This window comes from Vipera ursinii (assembly GCF_947247035.1).
Source record: "Vipera ursinii genome assembly, chromosome: 4".
NCBI lineage: Eukaryota > Metazoa > Chordata > Lepidosauria > Squamata > Viperidae > Vipera > Vipera ursinii.
Window position 1 is genome coordinate 53,061,916 of NC_139514.1, and position 26,670 is coordinate 53,088,585.

A 26,670-nucleotide genomic window follows, 5' to 3' on the forward strand; every position below is an offset into this window, starting at 1 on the left:
GTACTTCAAGTTAGTTTAAAGACTTATTAGCAAAAGTATTTAGCAAAATTATTTTAAAGAAAACTTACCTTTTTTGCTGAGCAAGTTTCAGCTTGTGAACTACTTGTTTGAATGAAAATACCTTCGGTTACAAATGTAATATGTTCATCTTCAACTACTTGTTCCAAATAACTAAAACGTGATACAATAAGTAATGTCCATTTGTTTAAATCATCAAGGGACTGAAAAGAAAAAAAGGTGGCATAAATCAACTATATATTTTAGAAAAATGCAACATGAGTTATACTTTAGAAACTCTGGACCTTGTTCTATTCCTGATGTATCTATTCAGGAAGACATTTTTAGAGCAGTTTAAAAGCTGACCTTAGAAAGGTGAGTCTATTTTAAATTTAATCAAGAATAGATGTCACATGCAAGGAAAAATATTAAAATCAAACCCATTCTAAATGGTCAGTATTTAAGTATACCTGATAGACGTTTTCAGTTTTGTCACTGCCAAATAACAGTGTGAAATAGTTCAATATTAATACTACCAATAAATACAGTTTTGGGGTAGATTTGCCATCCACCAATTCAAAAAAAATCACAGAAATGACAGATAAATATATCACACTTGAGACATTTCAAAGGATTTTTGAAGAGAAGGGAAAGAAGGCTGCCATTACAATGACAGCAATGATATTTGCTCATGCAAATGCATTATTCAAAAGATTTCTTAAAGAATGAAAAGATGTGGAATATTTTGAAAGAATCTTCATGACAATAGATGAATAAGATGAATGATAGCTTATGCAGAACTGCTGGAAAATAAATGAGGTTATGAATATAAGAGACATGAAAACTAGAGAAGAAATATTAATATTAGGCCAAGAGACAAAAATGATTAATGACTTTTTACTGGATTTACAAGAGTACTATCAAGGTTTGGGGGAAAAATTGAGATGAGGAAAAATTTAGACAGATCAATTTCTAGACAGCATCCTAATGTTAAATTAATTTCAGAATATCAAGCAAAAGAAAACAACATCATGTTGACTTTTTGCTAAGACATTTCTGGAAACCTTTTATGGACTTTTTGCTGATATATATTAGAAATGTTAATGATTTTTTTTTTGAATTGGTGGATGGATAAAGGTTCGAAAAGGAAGAGATTAATAATCTGAAACTGGATAGAGAGATACATTTGCTTATATCTTTTATAAAGAAGTCCTTAAGTAGCTTTTTAAATTATTCTTTTCTCTCTTTCTGTACTTTTTTCTGTTTTCTCTGTTCTTTCTTTTCTTTTAGATTTGTTTTTATTAGGGACGCGGTGGCTCAGTGGGTTAGGACGCTGAGCTTGTCGATCAGAAGGTCGGCAGTTTGGCGGGTCGAATCCCGAGTGCCGCGTAGCAGAGTGAGCGCCTGTTACTCGTCCCAGCTTCTGCCAACCTAGCAGTTCGAAAGCATGTAAAAATGCAAGTAGAAAAATAGGGACCACTACGGTGGGAAGGTAACAGCGTTCCGTGCGCCTTTGGCGTCTAGTCATGCCGGCCACATGACCACGGAGACGTCCTCAGACAAGCGCTGGCTCTTCGGCTTTGAAACGGAGATGAGCACCGGCCCCTAGAGTTGGAAACGACTAGCACGCATGTGCGGGGGAACCTTTACCTTTATTATTGTTAAAATATTTAATAAAAAGTATTACAGTTGAAAGAGAGCCAGCACATGTAGCAGATAAGATGATGGACTAAGTATGGGAAAATCCAATTTCTAGGTCTCCATTATTAATATGAATGCCACCAGAGGGACCTTGGGTTGGTCATTCCTTTTTAGTCCTAATCAGTGTTAGGCTCTGAGACAGAGTGGCAACAAACAACAAAAACCTGGTTATACCAATAACTAAAATCATTGGCCACACTACTACCTGCCACGCTCACAAACAATTGCATCAACAGACACGTCGACCTACAACCAGCCTACAAACCCCACTAAGAATCCAAATCAACCTCACAGCCAACCAGAAACACACTGACCCTCCACCATTCCACACAAGCCTCCCCTTCCACCAGTTCACCTCCCAATGACCCTGACCTAATGTAACCTCTCCATCACAAGACCCATCACAAGCCTCTCACTGAAGACTCCACACCTGGCCTATCCCTCTCCCATCAGTTCATCTCCCAATGACCCTGACCTGATGTAACCTCCCTATCACAAGTCTCTCACTGATGACTTATACCTGACCCACCACAAGACCCTCACTTGACACACCCACACCTGAAGCCCTTCTAAATAGAACACTGACACTGACATCTTCTAAACTCCGCTGAAGATGTTACCTAGCCTGGTAACGAAACGTTTGGCTCGGAGAACGAGCCTTCACCCTCACCAATAATTCTGCCTTAAGAATTGAGTTCAGTGATTTTGCAACCATGTGATACAAACATTAAGACAATGATATAACCTAAGACAGAACATGAATTACATGAGCAGGAAAAAAGTGAAGATGAAAAAAAATATTTGGGCAGGAAAAAAGACACTTTTAAAGTCGGAACAGGAAATTCTGTTCCTCTAGATTTTGATTTAACAGTTTTCTCAATCTACACATATTAAAGATGGTAACCTTAATATATCCCTGAACTCATCAAACTTATCAGAATTAATCAAATACTCTGGTAACTCTACAATTTAATTCTTGGCTTTTAGCTATACTGTTAATAAACTGAATCACAACATTTTATTGCTTTTTTGAGCTACTTTTCACAATGATTACTGCCACCATTGTAACTACAAGTCTTGTACATTGCTCCTATGTAACAGGAGTAATATTAACCACTGCACTTCTTTCCACATTCTCCTAGCAATAAAAAGTTGGCTGCTAATTATGGGAATTGGAGATCAACATTTCTGGTTGATCAGGTTAGAGGCTAACTTTTCAGCCTACCAGAAATATCATGGTAAGTTCACACATTACACATTTAACACAGATATTCTACACTAATACATAAAAGCACACATGTACACAAACATGACTATGTATATATAACTATTACATTTGCTGAATTCAGCTTTTCTTGAGATTTCAACTGATAAAAAGTTTTGACATATTGCTATCTCCTTACTTGTTTAATAGTAAGTGCTTCTAAATTATAATACATCCATGTGCAAGCTGCCTTGGTAAAAAATTTAAAACAGGAAAACAGGCAAGCTGCAAGCAGAATATTGAGCAGTTAATAAAGCATCAGTGGCTGGTGCCCACACATTCAGCTGCACCTGGTATTTCCCGTTTACCTCGGACCTGTCCAAGGAACCGCTGTTCCCACGAGTGAAAGTTTTCAGCTCCTGTAATAAATACAGGCGTGCAAAATAGCAACACTCCCCTAACCCTCGCATATCCACACTCACAACTTCCCTTTCCACGCAACGTACAATAGACCTAGCCCTCTCTGGCCGACTCTCTGCCACTGCATATCACACCTGAGTCTCGCCGGTGAAGAAAACCTTGTCGCCCACCCGGAGGCAAATGATCTCGTCGGAAAGGCCGGGCGGAAGATGGGGCACCTGCCTTTGCAACGGGAAGCGAGTACAACCGAAGCTGGAGGAGGAGGAGGAAGAGCTGCAGCCGGAGGAACAGCAGAAGGTAAACGAGCAGCTGGTTCGGTACAGCCGGCGCACCGTGCGCCGGATGAGCCCAGCGGAACAAGGCCCCCAGCGCGCCCACAGGTATAAGTAGCAGAGCGTGATCAGCATGACGCGCGTGGGGTGTGTGTGTGTGTGTGTGTGTGCGTGTGTCGCCGGCGACTGCAAAAGGCCGCTCAAAGCCAGATTTCCATCCCTGCATCAGCAACTTCTCGGCAAAGTGAAGAGCGGCGGTGGAGCCGCGCCGCCGCCTCCCGATTGGTTGTCTCGCTCTTCATCACGCAAAGAGAAAGAGGGTGCTGATTGGCCAGAAATCGCATTCCTCCCACTCTGCCTTGTGTCAGCCGGGAGATTTTTTCCCTCCCGGGCTCGATTTCTTTGCCCGCGCGTCAGGTGACCTGCTTCCTGATTCTGCTCCACGTGGGGAAAAGTCTCCCGTTTCGAAAGAGGGGGGAGGGAAGTACTTAGGGAAGGCGATTTTCCTGTTTATACTTCCCCAGTTTCTGCCTTGGCTTACTGTCTCTGCCTTTAACTTGTTGTTATTGTTGTTAGTTGCGAAGTCGTGTCCGACCCATCGCGACCCCATGGACAACGTTCCTCTAGGCCTTCCTGTCCTCTACCATCTTCTGGAGTCCGTTTAGGCTCAAGCCTCCTGCTTTAGTGACTCCATCCAACCACCTCATTCTCTGTCGTCCCCTTCTTCTATTGCCCTCAATCTTTCCCACCATTAGGCTCTTCTCCAGTGAGTCCTTCCTTCTCATTAGGTGGCCAAAGTATTTGAGTTTTAGCTTCAGGATCTGGCCTTCTAAAGAGCAGTCAGGGTTGATCTCCTCTAGGACTGACCGGTTTGATCGCCTTGCAGTCCAAGGGACTCGCAGGAGTCTTCTCCGGCACCATAGTTCAAAGGCTTCAATTCTTTGGTGCTCAGCCTTTCTTATGGTCCAGCTTTCACTGCCATACATTGCAACTGGGAAGACCATAGCCTTGACCATACGCACTTTTGTTGACAGGGTGATGTCTCTGCTTTTTAGTGTGCTGTCTAGATTTGCCATGGCTTTCCTCCCAAGGAGGAAGCGTCTTTTAATTTCTTGGCTGCAGTCTCCATCTGCAGTGATCTTTAACTTACCGCTACGCATTCCGGTTCCTTTCATCTTTGTCAGCAACGAGCAAGCCTTATCCTATGGTGTATATAACTGACTAGCCCGTTTTTAGTAGGGGCAAACCAGAGTCATCTTATAGGGGAGATTGGCGGCATAGAAATGTAAATAAAATAAAATACAGCCAAATATTCTTCCAGGGGAAACACCTCTATGGATTGTAAAGAATACCTTTCTCTTCTTGTGAGATGATACCAAAGCAATGAACGTTATAAGCCCCTAAGACGTAAAAGCACGTTTATATTTGATTTCTAAAGCTAAATAAAGTTGGGAGTAGTTCTAAAGAAAAAATTGGCAATTTATATTTTCGGGATAACATGAAAACATAATCTATGAAAATGACAAAGAATCAAACCATATCAATGGAAATGTTCTATTTTCCACATACCATTTGCTAGTCTCATACCAGAAATGCCTTTCCTGTTCCTTTAAAAAGGTAAAGGTTCCCCCGCACATGTGTGCTAGTTGTTTCTGACTCTAGGGGTGCTCATCTGTTTCAAAGCCGAAGAACCAGTGCTTGTCCAAGGACGTCTCCGTGGTCAAAGGCGCATGGAACGCTGTTACCTTCCCACTGTAGTGGTCCCTATTTTTCTACTTGCATTTTTATGTGCTTTTGAACTGCTAGGTTGGCAGAAGCTGGGACGAGTAACAGTCACTGTTACGCGGCACTCGGGATTCGACCCGCCAAACTGCCGATCCGCAGAAGACTAGCAAAACCCAACAAAGTAGAGCACCACTGATGGCTTTTTAAAAAATAAATGATATAAAGAAATCACTTCACCCATACCTCATTAAAAAGCGAAATATCCAATTAATGCTGTTTTTATCTGGAAGGCATTATGTTTCTTTCAAGATTGTCATAAAGATATAGCATCAGCTTTACATTTATGCCAATAAAGGGCTTACCACAGTAACTGAAGATAAGATTCCGAGTTCTGTATGGGTAAGACTTTGCTTTGGTCTCAACTGCAACTATATCTTTCATCCATCTTTCCTCCAACAAACTAATTTCAACCTTAGAAACACTAAGTTAATGTTGAAGTGGAATGACAGCACCAAATGAATTCATGATTGACTAACAGGTAGGTCTTGTTCAGCAACTGCTTTGTACATCAATCATTCAGTTACAACAATGAAAAAGTAACTTGCAACCAATCCTGACATTTACAACCTTTGTAGGTCTATAAACCAAAGGAAAGAAGAGGTAATATAAAAGCACCCTGACAATCTCAATTTGTTTCACATTGTTTAGTGACCAAATTGCTAGTCCCAATAGTAGCTAAATGAGGACTACTTGTGACCTGAATTATATCTTTTTAACATTACATCAAATTTGTCCCCCTATTCTATCTTGGTCAGACCCCATTTGGAATGCTGTGATAGGATTTAGGTATCACAGAATGAACAATGACAAATTGGAAAAAATAATTAGAAGATGGTTACCAATATGGTGAAAAATCTAGACACTAAGGCCAATGAAGAATAGTTAAAAGTTCTGGGAATACAGTATTGGAATACAGTATTAGCCTACAGAAAATACAAAGGAAAAAATCGTAACACTCTTCAAAGAGTATATATCATAAATAGAAAAATAATTATCACACACAATATCCCCGAGGGAGAGACTTATTTTTATTGATCTAATAGAAATGAGTTAAAAGTACAACAAAGGAGGGTCAGGCAAAACATCAGAATGAGATTTGTGATTGATCTGTTTTTGCAGTCATTGTTAGGTAATTCCAGTTTTTTCTCTTGTCTCTTTCATGTTCCCTTAGGTGTTAAGCTTAGGTGTTAAGAATTCATCGGTGTAGACCCACTCAGAATTGTAAAAAGGATTTAGTTTTAGCTGTCTATTATTTATATACCAATATAGAAAGCTGAACTGAAATAAGAATCAGTGTTCCAAGCGTTTTTGCTGAAAGTATAATATAGTAGTGGCCATAATTGTGGAAACCTTTTGGGAAAAGCGTACATTTGAGGTTTGATGGCTTAATAACACCACTTTTGTTTGGAGTAGTACTATAAAATTATATATCAATGGAAAGACAATTTAATCAAAAATGTAATGCAACAAAGTTTGTTCTATTATCTGTACTGTATTCTATGAAAAGTTATTGCCAAATAACCAGAAAAAGGAAGCACAACTTGCTTAGGTTGGTATCAGGTAGTTTTCCTTCATCTGATTGTAGCCAGTGAGCATGAGTGTTTAGACAGCCAATCAGGTGTCATCTTGTTTTGGCAATGAGCCAATCAGATCACAATAGGATTCAGTTATTGATGTCATGTATTGAAGCTGAGAGGAGGACATTTGTCAGTGTGTTATGTGATTGCTATCAAGTTGGTTGTTTTTTTTGTGTTCTTTCATTTAGTGAGCTTGTAAAACGTAATAAAATTAAAGTAATGGTGCAATGAGTTGACTGGTTGCCCAGAAAGCAATATAAAATAGTATTATTAAGTGAACAAGGCTACAGTTATAAAGAAATTAGAAGACAAATTGGTGGAAACTTAACCAAAGGTGGCATTTCTACTGTATACTTTCTCCAAAAGGTTTCCACAATTTTGGCCACTACTGTATACCAATTCACTGTGGTATATTACAATTTGTTGTGACATCTCCAAAATTTATTTTAACCATGACTGAAGAATAAAACTAGAAATAAATGTATTGAAACAGCGAGTAAGGAAAATGCCTTTAATTGTTAACTAGCATGCATATAAATATTATGACTAGTTATGAAACAATTACATTCAAGACTGAAGTCTGGATTTCAATTGTAATTATTTACAGCATTACTTTCACATTGAAATACATTCAGTATCTATAACCTTAAAAATCTGAACTTAGTTTACTTTAGTTGCCAATTTTTCTATGCACCTAGAAGCAAAATCACATCTAAATGACTAAAGTTAATGATTCTGGGCCTGATCCAGCATACAGTGGGACAAAAAAGTATTTAGTCAGCTAGCAATTGTGCAAGTTCTCCCACTTAAAAAGATGAGAGAGGCCTGTAATTTTCATCATAGGTATACCTCAACTATGAAAGACAAAATGGGGGGAAAGAATCCAGGAAATCACATTGTAGGATTTCTAATGAATTAATTCGTATATTCCTCGGTAAAATAAGTATTTGGTCACCTACAAACAAGCAAGATTTCTGGCTCTCACAGACCTGTAACAACTTCTTTAAGAGGCTCCTCTGTCCTCTACTCGTTACCTGTATGAATGGCACCTGGTTGAACTTGTGATCAGTATAAAAGACACCAGTCCACAACCTCAGTCACACTCCAAACTCCACTATGGCCAAGACCAAAGAGCTGTCAAAGGACACCAGAAACAAAATTGTAGACCTGCACGATGCTGGGAAGACTGAATTTGCAATAGGCAAGCAGCTTGGTGTGAAGAAATCAACTGTGGGAGCAATTATTAGAAAATGGAAGACATACAAGACCACTGATAATCTCCCTCGTTCTGGGGCTCCACGCAAGATCTCACCCCGTAGGGTCAAAATGATCACAGGAACGGTTAGCAAAAATCCCAGAACCACACGGGGGGACCTAGTGAATGACCTGCAGAGAGCTGGGACCAAAGTAACAAAGGCTACCATCAGTAACACACTACGCCGCCAGGGACTCAAATCCTGCAGTGCCAGACGTCTCCCCCTGCTTAAGCCAGTATGTGTCTGGGCCCGTCTGAAGTTTGCTAGAGAGCATTTGGATGATCCAGAACAGGATTGGGAGAATGTCATATGGTCAGATGAAACCAAAGTAGAACTTTTTGGTAACAACTCAACTTGTCGTGTTTGGAGGAGAAAGAATGCTGAGTTGCATCCAAAGAACACCATGGGGGTGAAAACATCATGCTTTGGGGCTGTTTTTCTGCAAAGGGACCAGGACGACTGATCTGTGTAAAGGAAAGAATGAATGGGGCCATGTATCGTGAGATTTTGAGTGAAAGCCTCCTTCCATCAGCAAGGGCATTGAAGGTGAAATGTGGTTGGGTCTTTCAGCATGACAATGATCCCAAACACACCGCCTGGGCATTGAAGGAGTGGCTTCGTAAGAAGCATTTCAAGGTCCTGGAGTGGCCTAGCCAGTCTCCAGATCTCAACCCCATAAAAAACCTTTGGAGGGAGTTGAAAGTCCATGTTGCCCAGCGACAGCCCCAAAACATCACTGCTCTAGAGGAGATCTGCATGGAGGAATGGGCCAAAATACCAGCAACAGTGTGTGCAAATCTTGTGAAGACTTACAGAAAACGTTTGACCTCTGTCATTGCCAACAAAGGGTATATAACAAAGTATTGAGATGAACTTTTGTTATTGACCAAATATTTATTTTCCACCATAATTTGCAAATAAATTCATTAGAAATCCTACAATGTGATTTCCTGGATTCTTTTCCCCCATTTTGTCTCTCATAGTTGAGGTATACCTATGATGAAAATTACAGGCCTCTCTCATCTTTTCAAGTGGGAGAACTTGCACAATTGGTGGCTGACTAAATACTTTTTTGTCCCACTGTAACTCTTCTATTATGCACATCTAAGCTTTATAATAAACATATTAATTTTAGATGGTGTACCTTGTTAAAAGAAACATACCCACCACATTTGGTAGTTTTATGTATTAGCTCTTGGAACATATCTCGCTAGTATACAAATAGAGCACTACTGAGAAATGGCTAAATTCAGTGTCATGTAAATATACTATATTGAAATAGAAATACATAGCAGTATTTTTCAATAGAAATTCACAAGGGAAACTACAGTATCAGCTACAGGAGAGAACAAATGAAAAACTGTATCTGTAATGTATAAGAAAAAAGCAACTTGGACTAAGGATATGAATGAATCAAAGTTGTGGAAATATAATGCCCCAAGAGAATCCACCTAATCCTTAAAATACTGTCAAACTATTACAGTGTTATTTCAGGGCTAATTTATGTAAACTGTCTGAGGTCAAGTGTTTGGCAGCCTATTGTCAACATTTCTATATTGTGTTCCATGAGAGCAAACTTTAAATACTTTCTGACATGAGTCTCTATATTAATCCTCTTTACTATTAAGAAAAAACATTTTATTTACTTCATGAATAGGAATATCTCTTAATGCAGGAATTGCTTCTTCTTGTGTTACTTTCTGCTTTTGATTTTTTGCATAGTGATCTGTAAAAGATTTTTAAAAATCACAAATAAATTTTTGTTTGATGAGATGAAATGTAGTGTGAACGCAAGAACTTATTTATTGCAGAAATATGTTAGACTGTCTCTGACACCAACCATTTGCAGTTGCAGTGCTGATGAAAAAGTAAATTTGTGACCAATGCCGCATTTATAACAGGGGTCTTCAAACTTGGCTCTTTTATAACTTGTGGACATCAACTTCCAGAATTCCTCAGCCAACGTGTCTGGCTAAAGAATTCTGGGAGCTGAAGTCCATAAGTCATAAAAGGGCCATGTTTGAAGACCCCTGATTTATAACCTTCAAGGTGTCTCCCCCCCCTCAGTCATGTGTTTGCCATTACACTCAGTACACTATCACTTTGGAAACTTTATTCTAAAAAGCCAATTGATCATCCATCCATCCATCTATCCATTCATCCTGTATCTCACTTTTATTATTTTTACAAATACAGCAAGACAGCAAACCTATTTAAAAAAATCTTCATCCTCTTATTTTCTCCACAACAACAACCTTGTGAGGTGAATTTGGCTGAGAGAGATTGACCGACCCAAAGTCACCCAGCTGGCTTACCTGTTATAGTATCTGTAGAATTCAGTGGAGCTGTACTGATCATGTTAATACCAAAGAGGAGTACATAGCCTATTCCCACAGCAACTAAAAGATATACAGGCAATGCAGTAGCCCAGAATCTAAGAAGTAAAAACAATACTTGAAATAGTGATTCATACATATGAGAAAATGCAATAAAACAACTATCAATATATCACAGCATAGTAGAAAAAGAAGAGAATTGGCAACATGATAATGTTGGGAATGGGCCCGTTTGTTTGGAAAGTAAAATCCTAGGGATCTTTAATTCAAAATTCTGAGAATGTAGAAAGTTTAGTTACACTTTGAATGGACAGAGATTCTTTCTTTCCACCAAAGGATTGCAAAAGAGCCCTTAAACACAACGTTATAGGTTATGTATCTTTGGTTTGTTACATATAAATGATAAAACAATATAATGTAACTCATATTACGATCTCAAGAACTGGAATATTTGATAAAATTTAAGGGGAAATCTTACTGTGATCTGCCCCTACAATCAGGGACGCCAGTCCTGATAGAAGAAAATATATGTAGCTCCGGGTTGAATAGTGGGGTCCCTGGTGCTCCATGTGCATGGTTATTACCTAGTCACGTAATAAAATATCTGCAAGTGAACAACCAAGCTCAGAGAGCACTAAGGACTTCACTCCAATCTTGTTTTAAATACCAACACCATGTTCCATAGACAATGGCATTTATTTGTGACCATATCCTACTTTTTTATACCAGAGAAATCAGCCTGATTTTTGTTATCTGTCTCCTTTTCAAGGTTACAGTCCTATTTGGTTTTTAGTTTCATAATTTTACTCATATTTAAAAGCAACATTCAACATGTATGTTCTTAAATCTCACATAAGTCTTGAAACAGGAGCCACATACATAAAGAAGAGGTGGAGCAGGAGTAGGGCAAGTACTTTACATTCAGCTGCAAATATGGTAAATTATATGGATGATTCTTCTGAATCAGCAGAGATTATTCTTACACAAGATTACACAGGGATCCTTGACTTATGACCACTTTTGAATCCAAAATTTCTGTTGCTAAGTGAGACAGTTGTTAAGTGAGTTTTGCCACATTTTAGAACCGTTTTTAATATAGATATTATTGTTTTTTAACTATAACAATCTCCAGTGCCTAGTGTACAGCGTGTTGTCTTGGTTTATGTTTTAACAAGAAAAAAAACACCAAAGGACAGTAATAATTAACAGTCAATAATATTTAAGTTGGATAATTCCATAATTAATACATTAATTAATGATACATTTCTTTGATCTTCCCTTCTCCCATTTGTATTTTCCTTCAACTTTAGCCAAAATATAATTCTTAATATTTTCAATATATAAATTAGACATTTTTTATATTTATTCAAATAATAATCTCTCTATATAACATTTTTTAGCTTATATTATTCTCATAACTATCATCTCATTAGTTCAGCATACATCCTATTTTCATAATTTTTGTTAGCTTAGATTGCTTTATATTCAATCCAATTCTTATTCATAATTTCTTCATATTAGTCATCTGTCTAAATTTTCCCATTTAGGTACATCATCCAAATATTTTGTCATGCATTATAAAAATACTATACTTTTTATCTGTCTTATAGTATTTAGATATAACATCCTTTTTAATCAGTTTATATTTTACTTATATATTAATAAAAGTTACATCAACCTACTATTTTAACATTTAATATATTATAAAACATACTATATTAAATCTCATTATCCTTCTTGTTGTAAGGCCCCTTTATGTTTGATTTTTTTGTTCTTTTAGCCATATTTAAACAAATATTTATTCATATAATAGTCCATCTGATAGGGCGAGTCAAATCTTCTTTTGCCAAGTAATTTTCCAAGTTGATATAATCCACTTACCCAACAGTTTCTGTATTTTTACAAATGTTGGGAATACAAAAGATGAAGTAAGTAAGATAATTTTTTCTGTCCCCCAAACTTTAATGGTTCTCCTAATAATTCCATTTTTCTTGTTATATCAGAGCCTTGTAGATTTTTTCCTGTTTGTGTCAAATTGTAATTCTTTTCCTTTGTTATTTCATCAATTTGATCATACTCTTTTGGTTTGTAATCTGCTGTCTGATTTTTTTGTTCCTTTGTTGTTATTTCCTGGCTATTTTTAAACTGTAGATTTAGATTGGGAATATGCTTATTTAAGTCATCAAAGTTGTTTTGAATTTTGTCCTGGTTTGAGTCTATTGTCATTTGTATTTGTCCTAACATTACATATATTTCCTCCAGGAAAGTACCGTATTTATCTTGCCTTGAAGTATTGCTTCTGGAGGACCTTGATTTTCCAGGCTAAGTCCTTCAGGAGGAGAAAATATTGAATGTGGCATTTTTTAATATGTATGTGATATCCGTATTGTTTCCCCCCTTCAAATAATCTTTCATCAATGTTTTAATTCAAAAGTCAGTCAGTCAAAATTACAGATTCAGTATATTAAGCTACTTTAAATTCTTTCTGCAGATTCTCCTCTAAAAGATTAGCCAAAAAGCCAAAGTTTTTCTTTTCCATAAACAGTTCTTAGGTTTAAGCAACAGTCCAGGTGTTTTTTTTCTTTCAAACACTTTTTAATCTTATAGCTGGCTCTTCCTTTTTTCCCAGCTGTCTTCAAGGTTATTTGAAATTCAAAGGAACAACTTTTTCTTTGTTTCTGGGCATTCTGCCAATTTCTGAGTCCTTAGTGTTAGTGTTCTGTTCTCTGATTCTCCACTAGATGTCAGCAGTTATTTCTTTTTTCCGTTTTTCTTTCAAACAAAAAATTATTTTGTTACATATTTTTATAATTCCATCAGAATTTTTTTAGGGTATAATCCTGACAGTTTTTTAGTTCCTAGATTTGTCCAGACTGAAATATTTTAAGTCAAATTTTAGTCTCTTTAATCTCTTTCAACCTTTTATATTAATTCACTGCTTCCATCTGTAAGGGAATGGGGATATAGTCCCCACCTTTCATTTCTGGAGGTTTTCTTGCTTTGGAGATCTTTTCAAGGATACAGGGAGTGCAGAATTATTAGGCAAGTTGTATTTTTGAGGATTAATTTTATTATTGAACAACAACCATGTTCTCAATGAACCCAAAAAACTCATTAATATCAAAGCTGAATATTTTTGGAAGTAGTTTTTAGTTTGTTTTTAGTTATAGCTATTTTAGGGGGATATCTGTGTGTGCAGGTGACTATTACTGTGCATAATTATTAGGCAACTTAACAAAAAACAAATATATACCCATTTCAATTATTTATTTTTACCAGTGAAACCAATATAACATCTCAACATTCACAAATATACATTTCTGACATTCAAAAACATAACAAAAACAAATCAGTGACCAATATAGCCACCTTTCTTTGCAAGGACACTCAAAAGCCTGCCATCCATGGATTCTGTCAGTGTTTTGATCTGTTCACCATCAACATTGCGTGCAGCAGCAACCACAGCCTCCCAGACACTGTTCAGAGAGGTGTACTGTTTTCCCTCCTTGTAAATCTCACATTTGATGATGGACCACAGGTTCTCAATGGGGTTCAGATCAGGTGAACAAGGAGGCCATGTCATTAGATTTCCTTCTTTTATACCCTTTCTTGCCAGCCACGCTGTGGAGTACTTGGACGCGTGTGATGGAGCATTGTCCTGCATGAAAATCATGTTTTTCTTGAAGGATGCAGACTTCTTCCTGTACCACTGCTTGAAGAAGGTGTCTTCCAGAAACTGGCAGTAGGACTGGGAGTTGAGCTTGACTCCATCCTCAACCCGAAAAGGCCCCACAAGCTCATCTTTGATGATACCAGCCCAAACCAGTACTCCACCTCCACCTTGCTGGCGTCTGAGTCGGACTGGAGCTCTCTGCCCTTTACCAATCCAGCCACGGGCCCATCCATCTGGCCCATCAAGACTCACTCTCATTTCATCAGTCCATAAAACCTTAGAAAAATCAGTCTTGAGATATTTCTTGGCCCAGTCTTGACGTTTCAGCTTGTGTGTCTTGTTCAGTGGTGGTCGTCTTTCAGCCTTTCTTACCTTGGCCATGTCTCTGAGTATTGCACACCTTGTGCTTTTGGGCACTCCAGTGATGTTGCAGCTCTGAAATATGGCCAAACTGGTGGCAAGTGGCATCTTGGCAGCTGCACGCTTGACTTTTCTCAGTTCATGGGCAGTTATTTTGCGCCTTGGTTTCTCCACACGCTTCTTGCGACCCTGTTGACTATTTTGAATGAAACGCTTGATTGTTCGATGATCACGCTTCAGAAGCTTTGCAATTTTAAGAGTGCTGCATCCCTCTGCAAGATATCTCACTATTTTTGACTTTTCTGAGCCTGTCAAGTCCTTCTTTTGACCCATTTTGCCAAAGGAAAGGAAGTTGCCTAATAATTATGCACACCTGATACAGGGTGTTGATGTCATTAGACCACACCCCTTCTCATTACAGAGATGCACATCACCTAATATGCTTAATTGGTAGTAGGCTTTCGAGCCTATACAGCTTGGAGTAAGACAACATGCATAAAGAGGATGATGTGGTCAAAATACTCATTTGCCTAATAATTCTGCACTCCCTGTAGTAGTAGTAGACAGATAATAGTAGATCGAAAAAGAAGATTAGTACTCTCCCCAATTCCAAGCATGCTGTTCACCGATGTGTAGTTTTATGCTCTGGGACTTCAGCTGCAAGCAGCTTGAGCTAGATGCTGATCTCACTCTGGCCTTTCTCCTGTCAGGTTCGGAGGGCTTTCCCCGGATCAAACGAAGCAATTGCCATCACTTCGTGATCAATGGGGCGCCCCTCCTTCATAGTCACCTCTCCGGGGCAACTTCAGACCCATCTAGGGTCCCCCAAGCAGGAAGAAACTAGCCGTGGGGAGCGGAGGTCCGCTCTCGTGCGGCCATGTGCTGTGGACGCAAAAACCGGAAGTCCCCATATTTTACAGCCTTTCTGTCACAGTTGTTAAATGAATCGTGGCAGTTAAGTTATTAACACGGTTGTTAAGTGAAACTGGTTTTCCCATTGACTTTGCTTATCAGAAGGTCACAAAAGATGACATCACCCCAGGACACTGCAACTCTTATAAATATGAATCAGTTGCCAAGTGTCTGAATTTTGATCACATGACCAGAGCATGGTGCAATGTTGTAAGTGTAAAAAAACAGCCATAAGTCACTTTTTTCAGTGCCATTGTAACTTCGGTCATTAAATGAACTATTATAAGTCAAGGATTACCTGTATTGTTATAATATACATAGTATTTGCAAAATCATTCAGTAGATTCAGTATGAAAACCTTTAATGAAAGTGTTATTAAGAACTTACTTTTGAGGCCAGTATGTTAAGCCCAACGAGAACAGCCAGGATTCAGGTATGTAGGCCCACACAATATACAGAACTACATACATCCACATATAGATACAGCACACAGACAAAAAGCAAAAAAAAATTAAGTACAGTAGTGAATTATATTATTTCCACAAAGAAAGCAAGCATATAATGGAAGAATCATTTTAATACTCATATTATATCCATAATTGGTTGGAGAGAGGTAAATTAACAATGTCTCAGTAGGACTTTTAACAACCATAATAAAAGATTATTTAGTTTTACCTTTCATATAGGAAGTCAGCATTTCTAGCTAATTAGTGGATATTTTGTATGGATACATTCATAGGTACAATTGTATGAAGATAAATAACATGTATGTATGCATGCAACTTCACAAAAAGAATTCAGTCTAACTTTCAACCAGATAAAAGCTGAGTCAGTTTTGCAGTCAGCTTCGGTTCATTTAGGTATACATCAAAACATGCAGTTTGACCAGGGATGTCTACATTTTTGCCTAGAACTGTATATGAGGAAAGTGTGTAATTTTATCGCTTCAGGGCTTTCTGATTTAAAAGGTTGTTGCCACTCTCTTTCTAGTATCTTGCTTCTGGTGGGGGCACAGGATACATGAAAAAGTTCAAAAATGGTACTGGTGAATTTTGATGCCAATATTTATGTCAGTATCATTGTTAAAAGATATAGTTCTTTAATTTCTCTGAAAATTGTGGATACTTGGTCCCTCCTACCCCCAAGCCTCATCAAGGTTAAGAACTCCCTCCGCCTGCCTATCTCCTTCCCCTACCTCTGCCCTTTGGGCTGCCTGCCTACCCACTGCACCATTACTGTATTGCCAGGAGCTTCCTTCTTTCATGCTGCCTTTGCTTGGGCCAGTGCAGTCGAGACTTTAGCCAGGATTTCTCTTATGTCATGCTCAGGGCCTCCATTCATGACCCGCCCAGAGGCTTCTTTCATGAAACACGCCTGGCATGTGATAAAAGACCCTGTGTGGGGTGAGAGAGAAGCATCAGCTGTACTGATGTGAAACAAGGTCTTAGCTGGTACAGTAGTGCCACATGGTGAAAAGTGGATGCAGCTGCGTGTAGGCAGATGCCCAAAAGATCGTTGTCAAGGCAGGTGTGCCAAGTGGGCCAAAACGTTGTTCATGTGACCACAGGGGAGCTACAATGACTGACATTTCAAAGACTGGGTATAAATCCCTTCATTCAATGCTGAATGAATATACATTAAAGCGTGGATTATCTGTAATCAAGGTCTTTTAAATAAATACACATACATACATACATACATACATACATACATATATAAGATACTCTGCCATCTAACATGTCATTTAACCATTAAGATCTTGTCTATCTTTAATTAGAAGCAATTAATTCAACATAATTTACTCTCATGTGCAGCACCTTCAGTACTATGACTGTTATTTTCAGTATGGGAATCACATGCAACATTGCACTTTACCTCCCTGAAACTTTACAAAGCTTTCAATTGTAGAATAGGCAATGTTGAAAAGACAATAATGAAATGGAGCAGCCAACATACGTACGCTATCTTGCTTCTGAGGTACATTGAGATATATTGTATCACAACATTCAAAATACTGGATTTAAATGGATTACTTACTAAAAGCAAATTGGGAGCCCAAGTAAAGAACAAAACCATATATCGCTCTTTCAGGCAATGGGGCTGGTGAATTTTCAACCATGCTGATGCCTTTATTTATTTAAAAGAAAAGGAGAAAAGGGAAAACAATTTACATTAATGTAACTATGGTCATCAATAATTTCAATTTTCCAAGTACCTGAAAATAAAACTTCTATGTAGCAAAAGATATGAAATTATGGTATTCAAAATAATAAAATAATAAAACATGGATACCCTTTTAATATTCTACTTAGGATATACACTTTTCAAATTTCAAACCATACTCCATCAGGCATTTGGAAATTAGTTTTATGCCTAACTACACATTCAAGACTACTGGCTGTAAATTCAAGTAATTTATTATAGATAATCATAGGTAATTTACTGTTTTCAATATCCAATAGGTCAGCCATCTCTAATAGTTTCAATTTCTCGATGACTACAAAATTATGTCTTTTTTGAATCTTAAATAATAATCCAAATTCCAAGAGTTTTCTACAGCAAATAAGAGTCCACACATGACACACTGCAATAAACTGCTCTTATTGAGGTGACTGGCCAGCAGAGAATGAATACAAAGCCCTTTCTATCCTTAATCTCAAATCATATCCAATAGGAAAAAAAACTGTGACTGTGAGTGAAGAAAATTGTTCCTATGCTTAAGATTCCAACTTCAATTCTAAGTCCTAAAAAATCTTTTTTTTAAAAACAACAACAAATCCAGGTATAAATGTCATGATAATTAAAGGTTAGAATAAAGATTTCCAAAACAAACATCAAAGCACTCATAGACAATCTCACAAGAGATTTGTTACAGTGTTAAACTCTTTCAAACCCTACCCCACCTTATATCTGACTCTTTCAAGCTATGGATGACTTCCTCACCGAGTAAGACCTTATCTGCTTTAATAGCAATAGCACTTAGACTTATATACAGATCCACAGTGCTTTACAGCTCATCTCTGAGTGGTTTACAAATGTCATCAACAATCTGGGTCCTCATTCCGACCTTGGAAGGATAGAAGGCTGAGTCCAAAAAATCTGCAAGGGTTCAAGTTGGAGAGATGCCCTAGGCCAGGGGAAGGCAACCTTGGCTCTTTTATGACTTTTACGACTCAGAATTCCTGAGCCAGCCACGCTGAGGGGAAACAGAGTGTTTCCAAGCTGAGCCATGCTGGCTCAGGAATTCTGGGAGATGAAGTCCACGAATCATAAAAGAGCCAAGGTTGCCTACCCCTGCCTAAGCCCTAGGGAACTATGGCCAAATGATATTTATTTGCATTCATTTACAAGAAATAAACCCTGTGGGGGAAGTCTCACATTGCTAGTTTGAAATTTTTATTATCTGAAAAGCTTGAAAACATATATATGATTCTTCTATGAACTTCAAAATTATTCTTATAGAGTAACACACTTCCTTATAGGTAATGTAGCAGAACTGAACATTCAATCCCTAGTTCAAAAGCATTAAATAACCAATGTGTCAAGCTTAGATTCTAAAAGCCATTTTGCAACTGTTCCCCTCCCTGCCAATAACACTGTTTCATGCCCCAAATGACAGCAATTGGAAACAACTCATAGTTAGTGTTTTTCAGTTGAACTGCTCCAATACACTGCTAGTTAACCTCAGCCTTCTCCATTTTTCTACTGTTGCCTCCACTATCAATGCTACTATTGCAATAACCATAATACAGGATAACTAATGATAACTGATAATAGAATGTGTTCAAAATTACTTTTTTTCTGTATTCAAACAGTAAAACATATCGCCGGTATGTTTAACAACTAGAAGCCATTTATATAACAGAAAAAAATAAAACTTAAAAATAAAATTTATCATTGCATCATCAATATAATAATTATAAACGCAGCGTAGATCCGCCGTCCATACCAAAACTCTCCCAGGGAGATATATGGAAGGGTTTGAACTGGGTAAGTCCAATTAAGAAAACTTTTCGCATGTCATCCGATTATTTTTTTTTAAAAAAAAGCAAACAAATACGGACTACGAGACGACAGGACTCGCTCGTGGGCCAAATACACCCCTCTATTAAAAAGGCCGCTTTTCTCTATGGCGGAAAAGGCAAAGTACCGGAAATGATGTTCGCAGTCCGGAAAGCGCAAAGGTTTATCATCCCATTTTGAAAGCAAACTCTATGCAGGGAGTGGCCAATGGGGAGGCAGAGTAAGTCGGAAGCGTCTTGGATGGTGGTGACGTGGGGACGCGGTGATTGTTCCTTTCGGGGAAAGAAGCAAGGCGGCGTGCGGGGTTAAGAGCATCGGTGAGTCCCGTAAAGCTCGCCGGTCATCCCGGTGAGAGGAGAGCTCCGTGCATTGATGCGGTCGCGACTTTGATTAAACTTGGCGGTCCTTCAGCCTTCTCCGTGGCTGAGCTCCTGGGCCACGAGTCTCGTGGGGCTCCCTTTTCCCGTGTCCCGCCTTAAGGCAGCACCTTAAAAAGTGCTTTCCTATGTACTTATGGATGTACGAATTCTGGCTCGGAATCGCTGTAGGCAGCCCGGCGTTTTCCTAACGCGTTGGGCTGCAGTTATTGCCCTAGTCCAGTCTGCAGACTCCTGTACGGATGAATGCTATGATGCAGTTCATCTAAGGCAGGGGTCTTCAAACTTGGCCCTTTTATGACTTGTGGACTTCAACTCCCAGAATTCCTCAGCCAGGTAAATTGTGGGAAGTCAGCTCCGCAGAGAAGGAAATATTAAAAGAGCAGGAAAATATATTTTCTAAAAAGATATTGAAGAACCAGGAAAGCATGCCCAGATTTCTTAATAGTCCCAGGTTTCCTTGCCCCCAAGTAGAAAACCAGTTCTATAGACATGCAAATGTAAACCATCAGGAAGGTTGGAGCCAGGTACCCTGGCTGAGGAATTCTGGGAGTTGAAGTCCACAAATCATAAAAGGGCCAAGTTTGAAGACCCCTGATCTAAGGCTTGGGAAAGCTCCCGTGTTTTTTTTAAGGGCAGCCACTTTTGTTCTCCCCTCTGGGCATTATTCTCTGCTGATATTATCTCTAGCAACCGCAGAAGGCTTCCTCCTGGAGCAGCTTCCGACCGACTGCCTTTTTGGGCTCCCAGATTCCTCTCGATGACCTGAAAGTGTTCCGAGTGGCCCCAGTTATGATTCAAGGAATAAGAGGAATTCGGTAAGAGGAATCCAGCAAGGTTGTGTGTAAGGACTAGTGCTTTTTAACTTGCTTATAGATGAAATCAACTTACAGGTAAGCAATGAACTGGCCAACCTTAAGGATGGTACCAAATTTTTCAGGATAGTTTTTGGAACATGATTTTGAAAAACACTGGAAATATCTTTGAAAGTCAGCCAAAAGGCAAATGAAATTCAATTGAAAGTAAAAGCATCGAGCTTATAGTGTCATTTCACAAATATATAGTATGTCTGCATTAGGAATACGGTGTATAGCTATTGTCACTACAGTTGAAAAAGGACTCAAACTGCTTCCATATGAGAATGTATGTAAGCCTGCAGTTTGGAAAAGTGTAATTGAAAGAAGACATAATTGAGCTGCATAATATTATCCAAAGCAAGGAAAAAGTCTAAGGGAAAATTTTTTTCCTTCTTAGGGCATTAGGACTAGGAGTCATTCAATACTGGTTGGAAAATGATTTGGAAAAGATGAAAAGATGCAATTCTTTGTACAGATCATACTTAATTTGTTAGATTTATCACCACAAAATGTACCAATGGTTGTTGATTTGTATAACTTAAAAAGGTATTGAATATATTCATAAAGAATAGATATTTTAAATTGTGGGAAGTCAGCTCCGCAGAGAAGGAAATATTAAAAGGGCAGGAAAATATATTTTCTAAAAAGATATTGAAGAACCAGGAAAGCATGCCCAGACTATTAAGAAATCTGGGCATGCTTTCCTGGTTCTTCAATATCTTTTTAGAAAACCAGTTCTATAGACATGCAAATGTAAACCATCAGGAAGGTTGGAGCTAGAACATTAAGAAGACAAAGGTCTGAAATCTACATACCTCACCCAAAGTCTAAGAAAAGTTGGAGCCTTCAAGCTAGAAACTAAAGAGATTAGAACCCTTAAAATCTACACACCCCACCCCACCCAAATTCTAAGGACAGGAGACACAATAGGATTAACTCATCAGAATACTAGAAATGCACACTCAGACTCAGGTCAAAAGTTCATGACACAGGAAATAACCTCAAACAGGAATAGGAAGCAACTCCAAACAAAAGGATCCAGAGGGTATAAAAACCTACTCCCTACATGTGGTCAGTCCTTCTTTTCTGCCAGCCATCTTCTTGTCTGGTTCTCCTCTTCAGTAAACTACAACCTTCTTCCAAGAGCAGTTGCCATATTTATTCCTAGCTTGGATGAACCATAATGAAGACTTGTTCTTCCAACAAAATGCTTGCAAACTCACTTTTACTTTTAGGTTGAAGGAAGCAAGCTTTCAAATAGTAATTGCAGAGAACAATTGATATTGGGAAAAAAGAATGTAATTGTTCCTTGCACCCAAGTACTACATACCATCTTGGCACTGTGAGAAGCAAAACAGTGGAATAAAATGGTCCTTGTCCTGATCCAGCAGGATGGTTCTTCCCTTCATTTCCCTTCATAAAACTGACAATTTTTACAACTAACTAACCAATAGGATTTTTTGTATGTCATACACTGGTCATACACTGGTACAAGGAAAGTATAGATGTGGGTAAATGTCTGATCTGCTAGAATGAATGTAATAATTAAATTGTTTTAATTTTACCATTTATTATTGTGTAAGTTGTTAAAACAATGTTTTCAATTTTGTTTTGCAACAAATAGTTGTTTTTCTTTTAACAAAAATGCATTAAAATATGGGTAATCAGCATTTTTGTTGAATCAACTTTTCTAAATTATTTGTTACATTTTAAAGGTCATGCAGTATGGAAAATCCTACTTTTGAAGAGATCAGGTACATCTCACTTTATAGTCCTTACATCAGGCCGTGTTGTGAATTGGTAAGTACTTAATGAAAATAACATCTGTGTGTACATTCTGTCACTTGAGATTTACATTTTGCATTTCACTTAGATCTTTTACTTGAATCTCTATACAGACATTCGGATAAAGGTTTGGCACCACAGGTGGGAATTGTACAATCAGGAGTTTAAATATATTAATTTTGAACATTAGGCTTTTGGTAATACTTTCACAGCAAGAGGCAGCACATAACTGAATTGTTTAAATCCAAACCTAAGCAAGGTGTATTAGGATTTAATTGGAAGACCAGTACTAGGCAGTATAGCCTATTTCAGAAAGTGTTTTATATATTAGCATTTTCTTATTAGTGTTTTCCAAAAGTTGTTTTGGAGAGGGAGAGTTTATTCATTTAAATTTAGCTGGCCTACGCAATGTTAAATCAGCTTTTTCAGGATATAGATCCTTTGTTAGTCTGCCAAATGGGTAGGGGGATGGTTTGCAAAGAGAGAACAGTATTGTATTTGTTTTGGTATTGGTTGAAGAGCATTCAACATCCAGTTTTGAATTAACAGTATTGCTTAACTCGGGGCTGTTTTTCATTTTGCTTCACACTATTTTAGAGTGGTACTTATGATGTCTTTGTTTCTAGATGCGTGGAACATTTCATGAATATTCTCCAAAGAAATATGAACCAGGTACTTAAACTGACAATGCAGGATTTCTTTCGTTTGTTTGTTTGGTAGTTTTCTTATCTGGGTTTTGTTTAATCCTTGTTATCGTGCTATACAAAGACAAGATGGCAAAATATTTAATACCCACTAGTTAGAAGATCCTTAGGCTTGGAGAATTACTAGACCTTTGTTTTTGATTTTGTCTTTCTCTGCCCCCGCTCCCCATCTTTCCCAATTTTGTGCCATAGGTGATATCTGCGAAATGTGGTGCAGCAAACCTATTCTTCAGCTGCAGAAATACTGTGACATAATTAAAATATGCACTTTTAGACCACTTTTATTTGTACCTCCTTGTGATCCCAGCAAGAAATGCCATGATCCCAGGTAAACAAATATTTATTTGCATTCTGTCTGTCCATTGTATTTTTAAAAGTTAAAACATAGAAACATATATATGTTTTACAAAAACTTATGAAAAACAGTTAACAGATTATGGAATAAATTAACAAGAAATATATTGGAGCAAGTTATTAAGAGTGACATTGAGAAAAGTAATTGTGTTAAAACCAACTTCAGTGGCTTGAAGCACTAATCCTAAAGATATTATGTGTTAAGTCCCTGAATGCAATTCTTTCATAGGTATGCTAAGGATTTATTGAAAATGAGGAATACTTGTGGTTTCAGGCATAAACACAAATATAAAACATATGTTGTCATGTCCTTTTTTAAAAAAAAATAAATTACATATTTCCAAGGGTATATAGAATTTCATAAATAATAATGCATAGTGGATTTTTAACATCTTTTTTCTGCATTTAACAGTTGTCAATTTGATGAGCTAAATTTGGAGAAACTCTGTCAAATTGAGATTTTAGAAGACGTTACTGATATAGTAAAAAAATTTGCAGTAAGTTTTTAAATTTTTTAAGGTATCCAAAATGTTAATACTATGCTAATGCTTCAGGAATAGCATAAAAAGTGGCTGCGTATTTCTTAAAGAACAGTGTATTTCAGAAAATTATCAGTTGTCATTGACTTTCTTAGGACTTCCAAGTTCAGTTGAACTTAAAAAAACAACCCCTGCTCTAACATAGTAGTGGTTATTTGAAACTCTTAGGTCTGTAAAATCTAGTCCAAAGACTTCATTTTGAACAATTGAAAGTTTGAAAAGTTATTGAGCCAAAAAAATAAGAGAGTTGTATTTTAGTCTTTCTGAGTTTGTGGTTTTATATAACAATCACTTATCACTGATGCTGTCTGTGTGCTCTCCAAGGTGAAGTACTGTGCATTCCTGCTCTCCCTAACAAACAAGGCTGTCAGAATCCATTTATATCACATTCATAAATGTATGTTTAAAACATTATTCTCCCCCCCCCATTCTGCCATCCGAGGAAGGAGGAGTGGATGTGGATTCAGCCTTCCTTAGGTTATTTCAAAGACCAAGGGAAACCTTTTGAACTGGGGGAACAAAGGGGAGGGTTAGGGAAGAAGGCATCTGGCCTGTGTCTCCATTTGAATCTGTAAAGGAAGAAGGCAATAACCATAAAGATCCGAAGTTCCCTTTTCCCACAAAAGGGATGACACGAAGTAAATGATGGGGGGCTGACCAAATGGGGTTGAGGGAAGGGGGGGGTTTGAACCAGGAACTCTTTATAAAGTTTCAATCTGTAAAACAATACCAGGTCCTATCTTGTATTTCCACAACCAAACATGTCCTAGTAAAAATTCCTTTTGGACTAGAACTGACTCCAAGAGTTTTTGTTTTCCTAAGACGTGGATTGAGGTGGGTCCTGACAAAGGCATTATAACAGAAAGAAAGATTGTTCTTGTTGACAAGCCTTTTCTTCTCTTCCAGGATGACCAACTTTTCATCAGTGGAATATTGACAACTGAAACTGATTTAGAGAAGGTAAGTTTGGTTTAAACTATTTATCCAGATGAGCTCCTTTAATGTATTAGCATTTTATAGCTTTCTTCTTCCCAGTGAGGGACTTTTACAGCACTGGCTTGATCAGGATTTAAAATGTATCTCCAAATGCAAAAGTCCAGAATAATCATACGATTTATCTGTCATCATGAATTTCATAGAAATAAAACCAGTGTTTTTGTAACACTTGCTTACTTGTAATGCATATGCATAATTGTAGTAAAGAGAGAATTTAACACGTAACAGTTCTGATTAAGTTATAGGCTGCTGCATTGTATCACAGGCATAGGCTGTGTTTATGTCTGATCATTTACTGTACGTAGTGAACAGACTTTGGCTTTTGCTTGCAAAGAGCCAGTCTCAGAGACTTCTTGCTTCCTTATCAGTAAACATACAAGAACTTGCCGTTCATTTCAGTAGGCCTTGCAGAAATCTACAGAGGAATTTTTGTTGAGAAACCAGGCTTGTTGTGAGAAAAGTATCTCTTATCATCTTCCTGCAGCTTTCTTTTGTCATTCTTTGTTATCACTTGCTCACTACCCAGCTGCTCTCCATTGATCAAATCTCACAGTTATTTTGTGTGCTTCACTTCAGCTATTTTAATGTTTTATATTCATGCTAAAAGTTACACATAAACCAGTGCTTTTTGCTTGTAGCTTATTAGGTTGTACGTGGATCAATATAGAAGGTTACATAAATAGTTATATAAATTAACTTACAGGTATCATTACATTTTGCCACAGGTGCTAAAGAGAGAACCAGTTTAGTCTAGTCTAGTGGTTAAGCCACCAGGCTACAAAGCAAGAAAGCGTGGGTTTAAGTCCTGCCTCAGCCGTGAAAGCCAGCTGGGTGACCTGGGGCTAGTCCAGAGTTAGGCAACCTTGGCTCTTTTATGACTCCTGGACTTCAACTCCCAGAATTCCTGAGCCAGCCACGCTGAGGGAAAAGGGAGAGGTTTCCAAGCTGAGCCATGCCGGCTCAGGAATTCTGGCAGTTGAAGTCATAAAAGAGCCAAGGTTGCCTACCCGTGGGCTAGTCACTTCTCACTCAGCCCAACTCATCTCACAAGGTTGTTTTGTAAGGATAGGAGGAGGAGGAAAGTGTCTTGGATATATTTGCTGCCTTGAGTTAATTCCAAAAAAATAATAAAGGGAGATAAATAAAGTAATTGAAAAAGTGGAACTGGAGAATGCAGGTTGCTCACCTTACTCAGTTCAGGAAGTATTGTTTAAGATTTTGCTAAGTTTATTGCAGTGTATATTAATGAAGGAATTCCTTTGATATTCTAGTAAAAAGTATATTAGATAACATATTGCTATTAATGACTTGGAAAAGTAGTTGCATTGAACATGCTAATTCCTGTGGTTTGCTAGTATTATGTGTGGTAGCAACTAAAATTTAGTTAGGTTGGACTATTATTTTTTATATGTTGCTTATATTGATACAATCAGTAAACTAATATATTAATGATCTTCTGAAACAGTAGTTTAATGACTGTTTTCTTAGATGTAATATGGTAAATGTGAATTGTGTTTTTCTTTCTGTAACAGACAAGATTAT

General features: G+C 37.8%; 3 protein-coding genes across 5 annotated transcripts in view; 1 reads left to right on the top strand and 2 right to left on the bottom strand.

Moving 5' to 3' along the window:
* Nucleotides 1–3,822, bottom strand: part of HLCS (holocarboxylase synthetase) — a 71,511-nt gene extending 67,689 nt beyond the window's left edge. Inside the window, exons 1-2 of the mRNA XM_083361432.1 lie at nt 3,457–3,822; nt 69–221 (exon numbers count right to left, since the gene is read on the bottom strand). Coding sequence (XP_083217558.1) covers nt 69–221; nt 3,457–3,729 — 426 coding nt within the window. The 5' untranslated portion in view covers nt 3,730–3,822. The remainder of the gene's footprint in view (nt 1–68; nt 222–3,456) is intronic.
* A 2,598-nt stretch (nt 3,823–6,420) lies between these two features.
* PIGP (phosphatidylinositol glycan anchor biosynthesis class P) lies at nt 6,421–19,623 on the bottom strand. Its single transcript, XM_083361419.1, has 5 exons — nt 19,443–19,623; nt 17,531–17,620; nt 15,881–15,953; nt 10,528–10,646; nt 6,421–9,938 (listed from the first exon to the last, which is right to left on the bottom strand). Exons 1-5 carry the CDS (start codon nt 19,510–19,512, stop codon nt 9,820–9,822), a joined length of 471 nt encoding a protein of 156 aa, XP_083217545.1. The 5' UTR covers nt 19,513–19,623; the 3' UTR covers nt 6,421–9,819.
* A 75-nt stretch (nt 19,624–19,698) lies between these two features.
* TTC3 (tetratricopeptide repeat domain 3) overlaps nt 19,699–26,670 on the top strand; it is a 70,576-nt gene continuing 63,604 nt past the window's right edge. For all 3 annotated transcript variants that reach the window (XM_083362875.1, XM_083362876.1, XM_083362877.1), the window contains exons 1-7: nt 19,699–19,833; nt 20,584–20,711; nt 22,466–22,550; nt 23,162–23,207; nt 23,432–23,567; nt 24,006–24,090; nt 25,039–25,092. In XM_083362875.1, the coding sequence (XP_083219001.1) occupies nt 20,686–20,711; nt 22,466–22,550; nt 23,162–23,207; nt 23,432–23,567; nt 24,006–24,090; nt 25,039–25,092 (432 nt within the window). In that variant the 5' untranslated portion in view covers nt 19,699–19,833; nt 20,584–20,685. The remainder of the gene's footprint in view (nt 19,834–20,583; nt 20,712–22,465; nt 22,551–23,161; nt 23,208–23,431; nt 23,568–24,005; nt 24,091–25,038; nt 25,093–26,670) is intronic.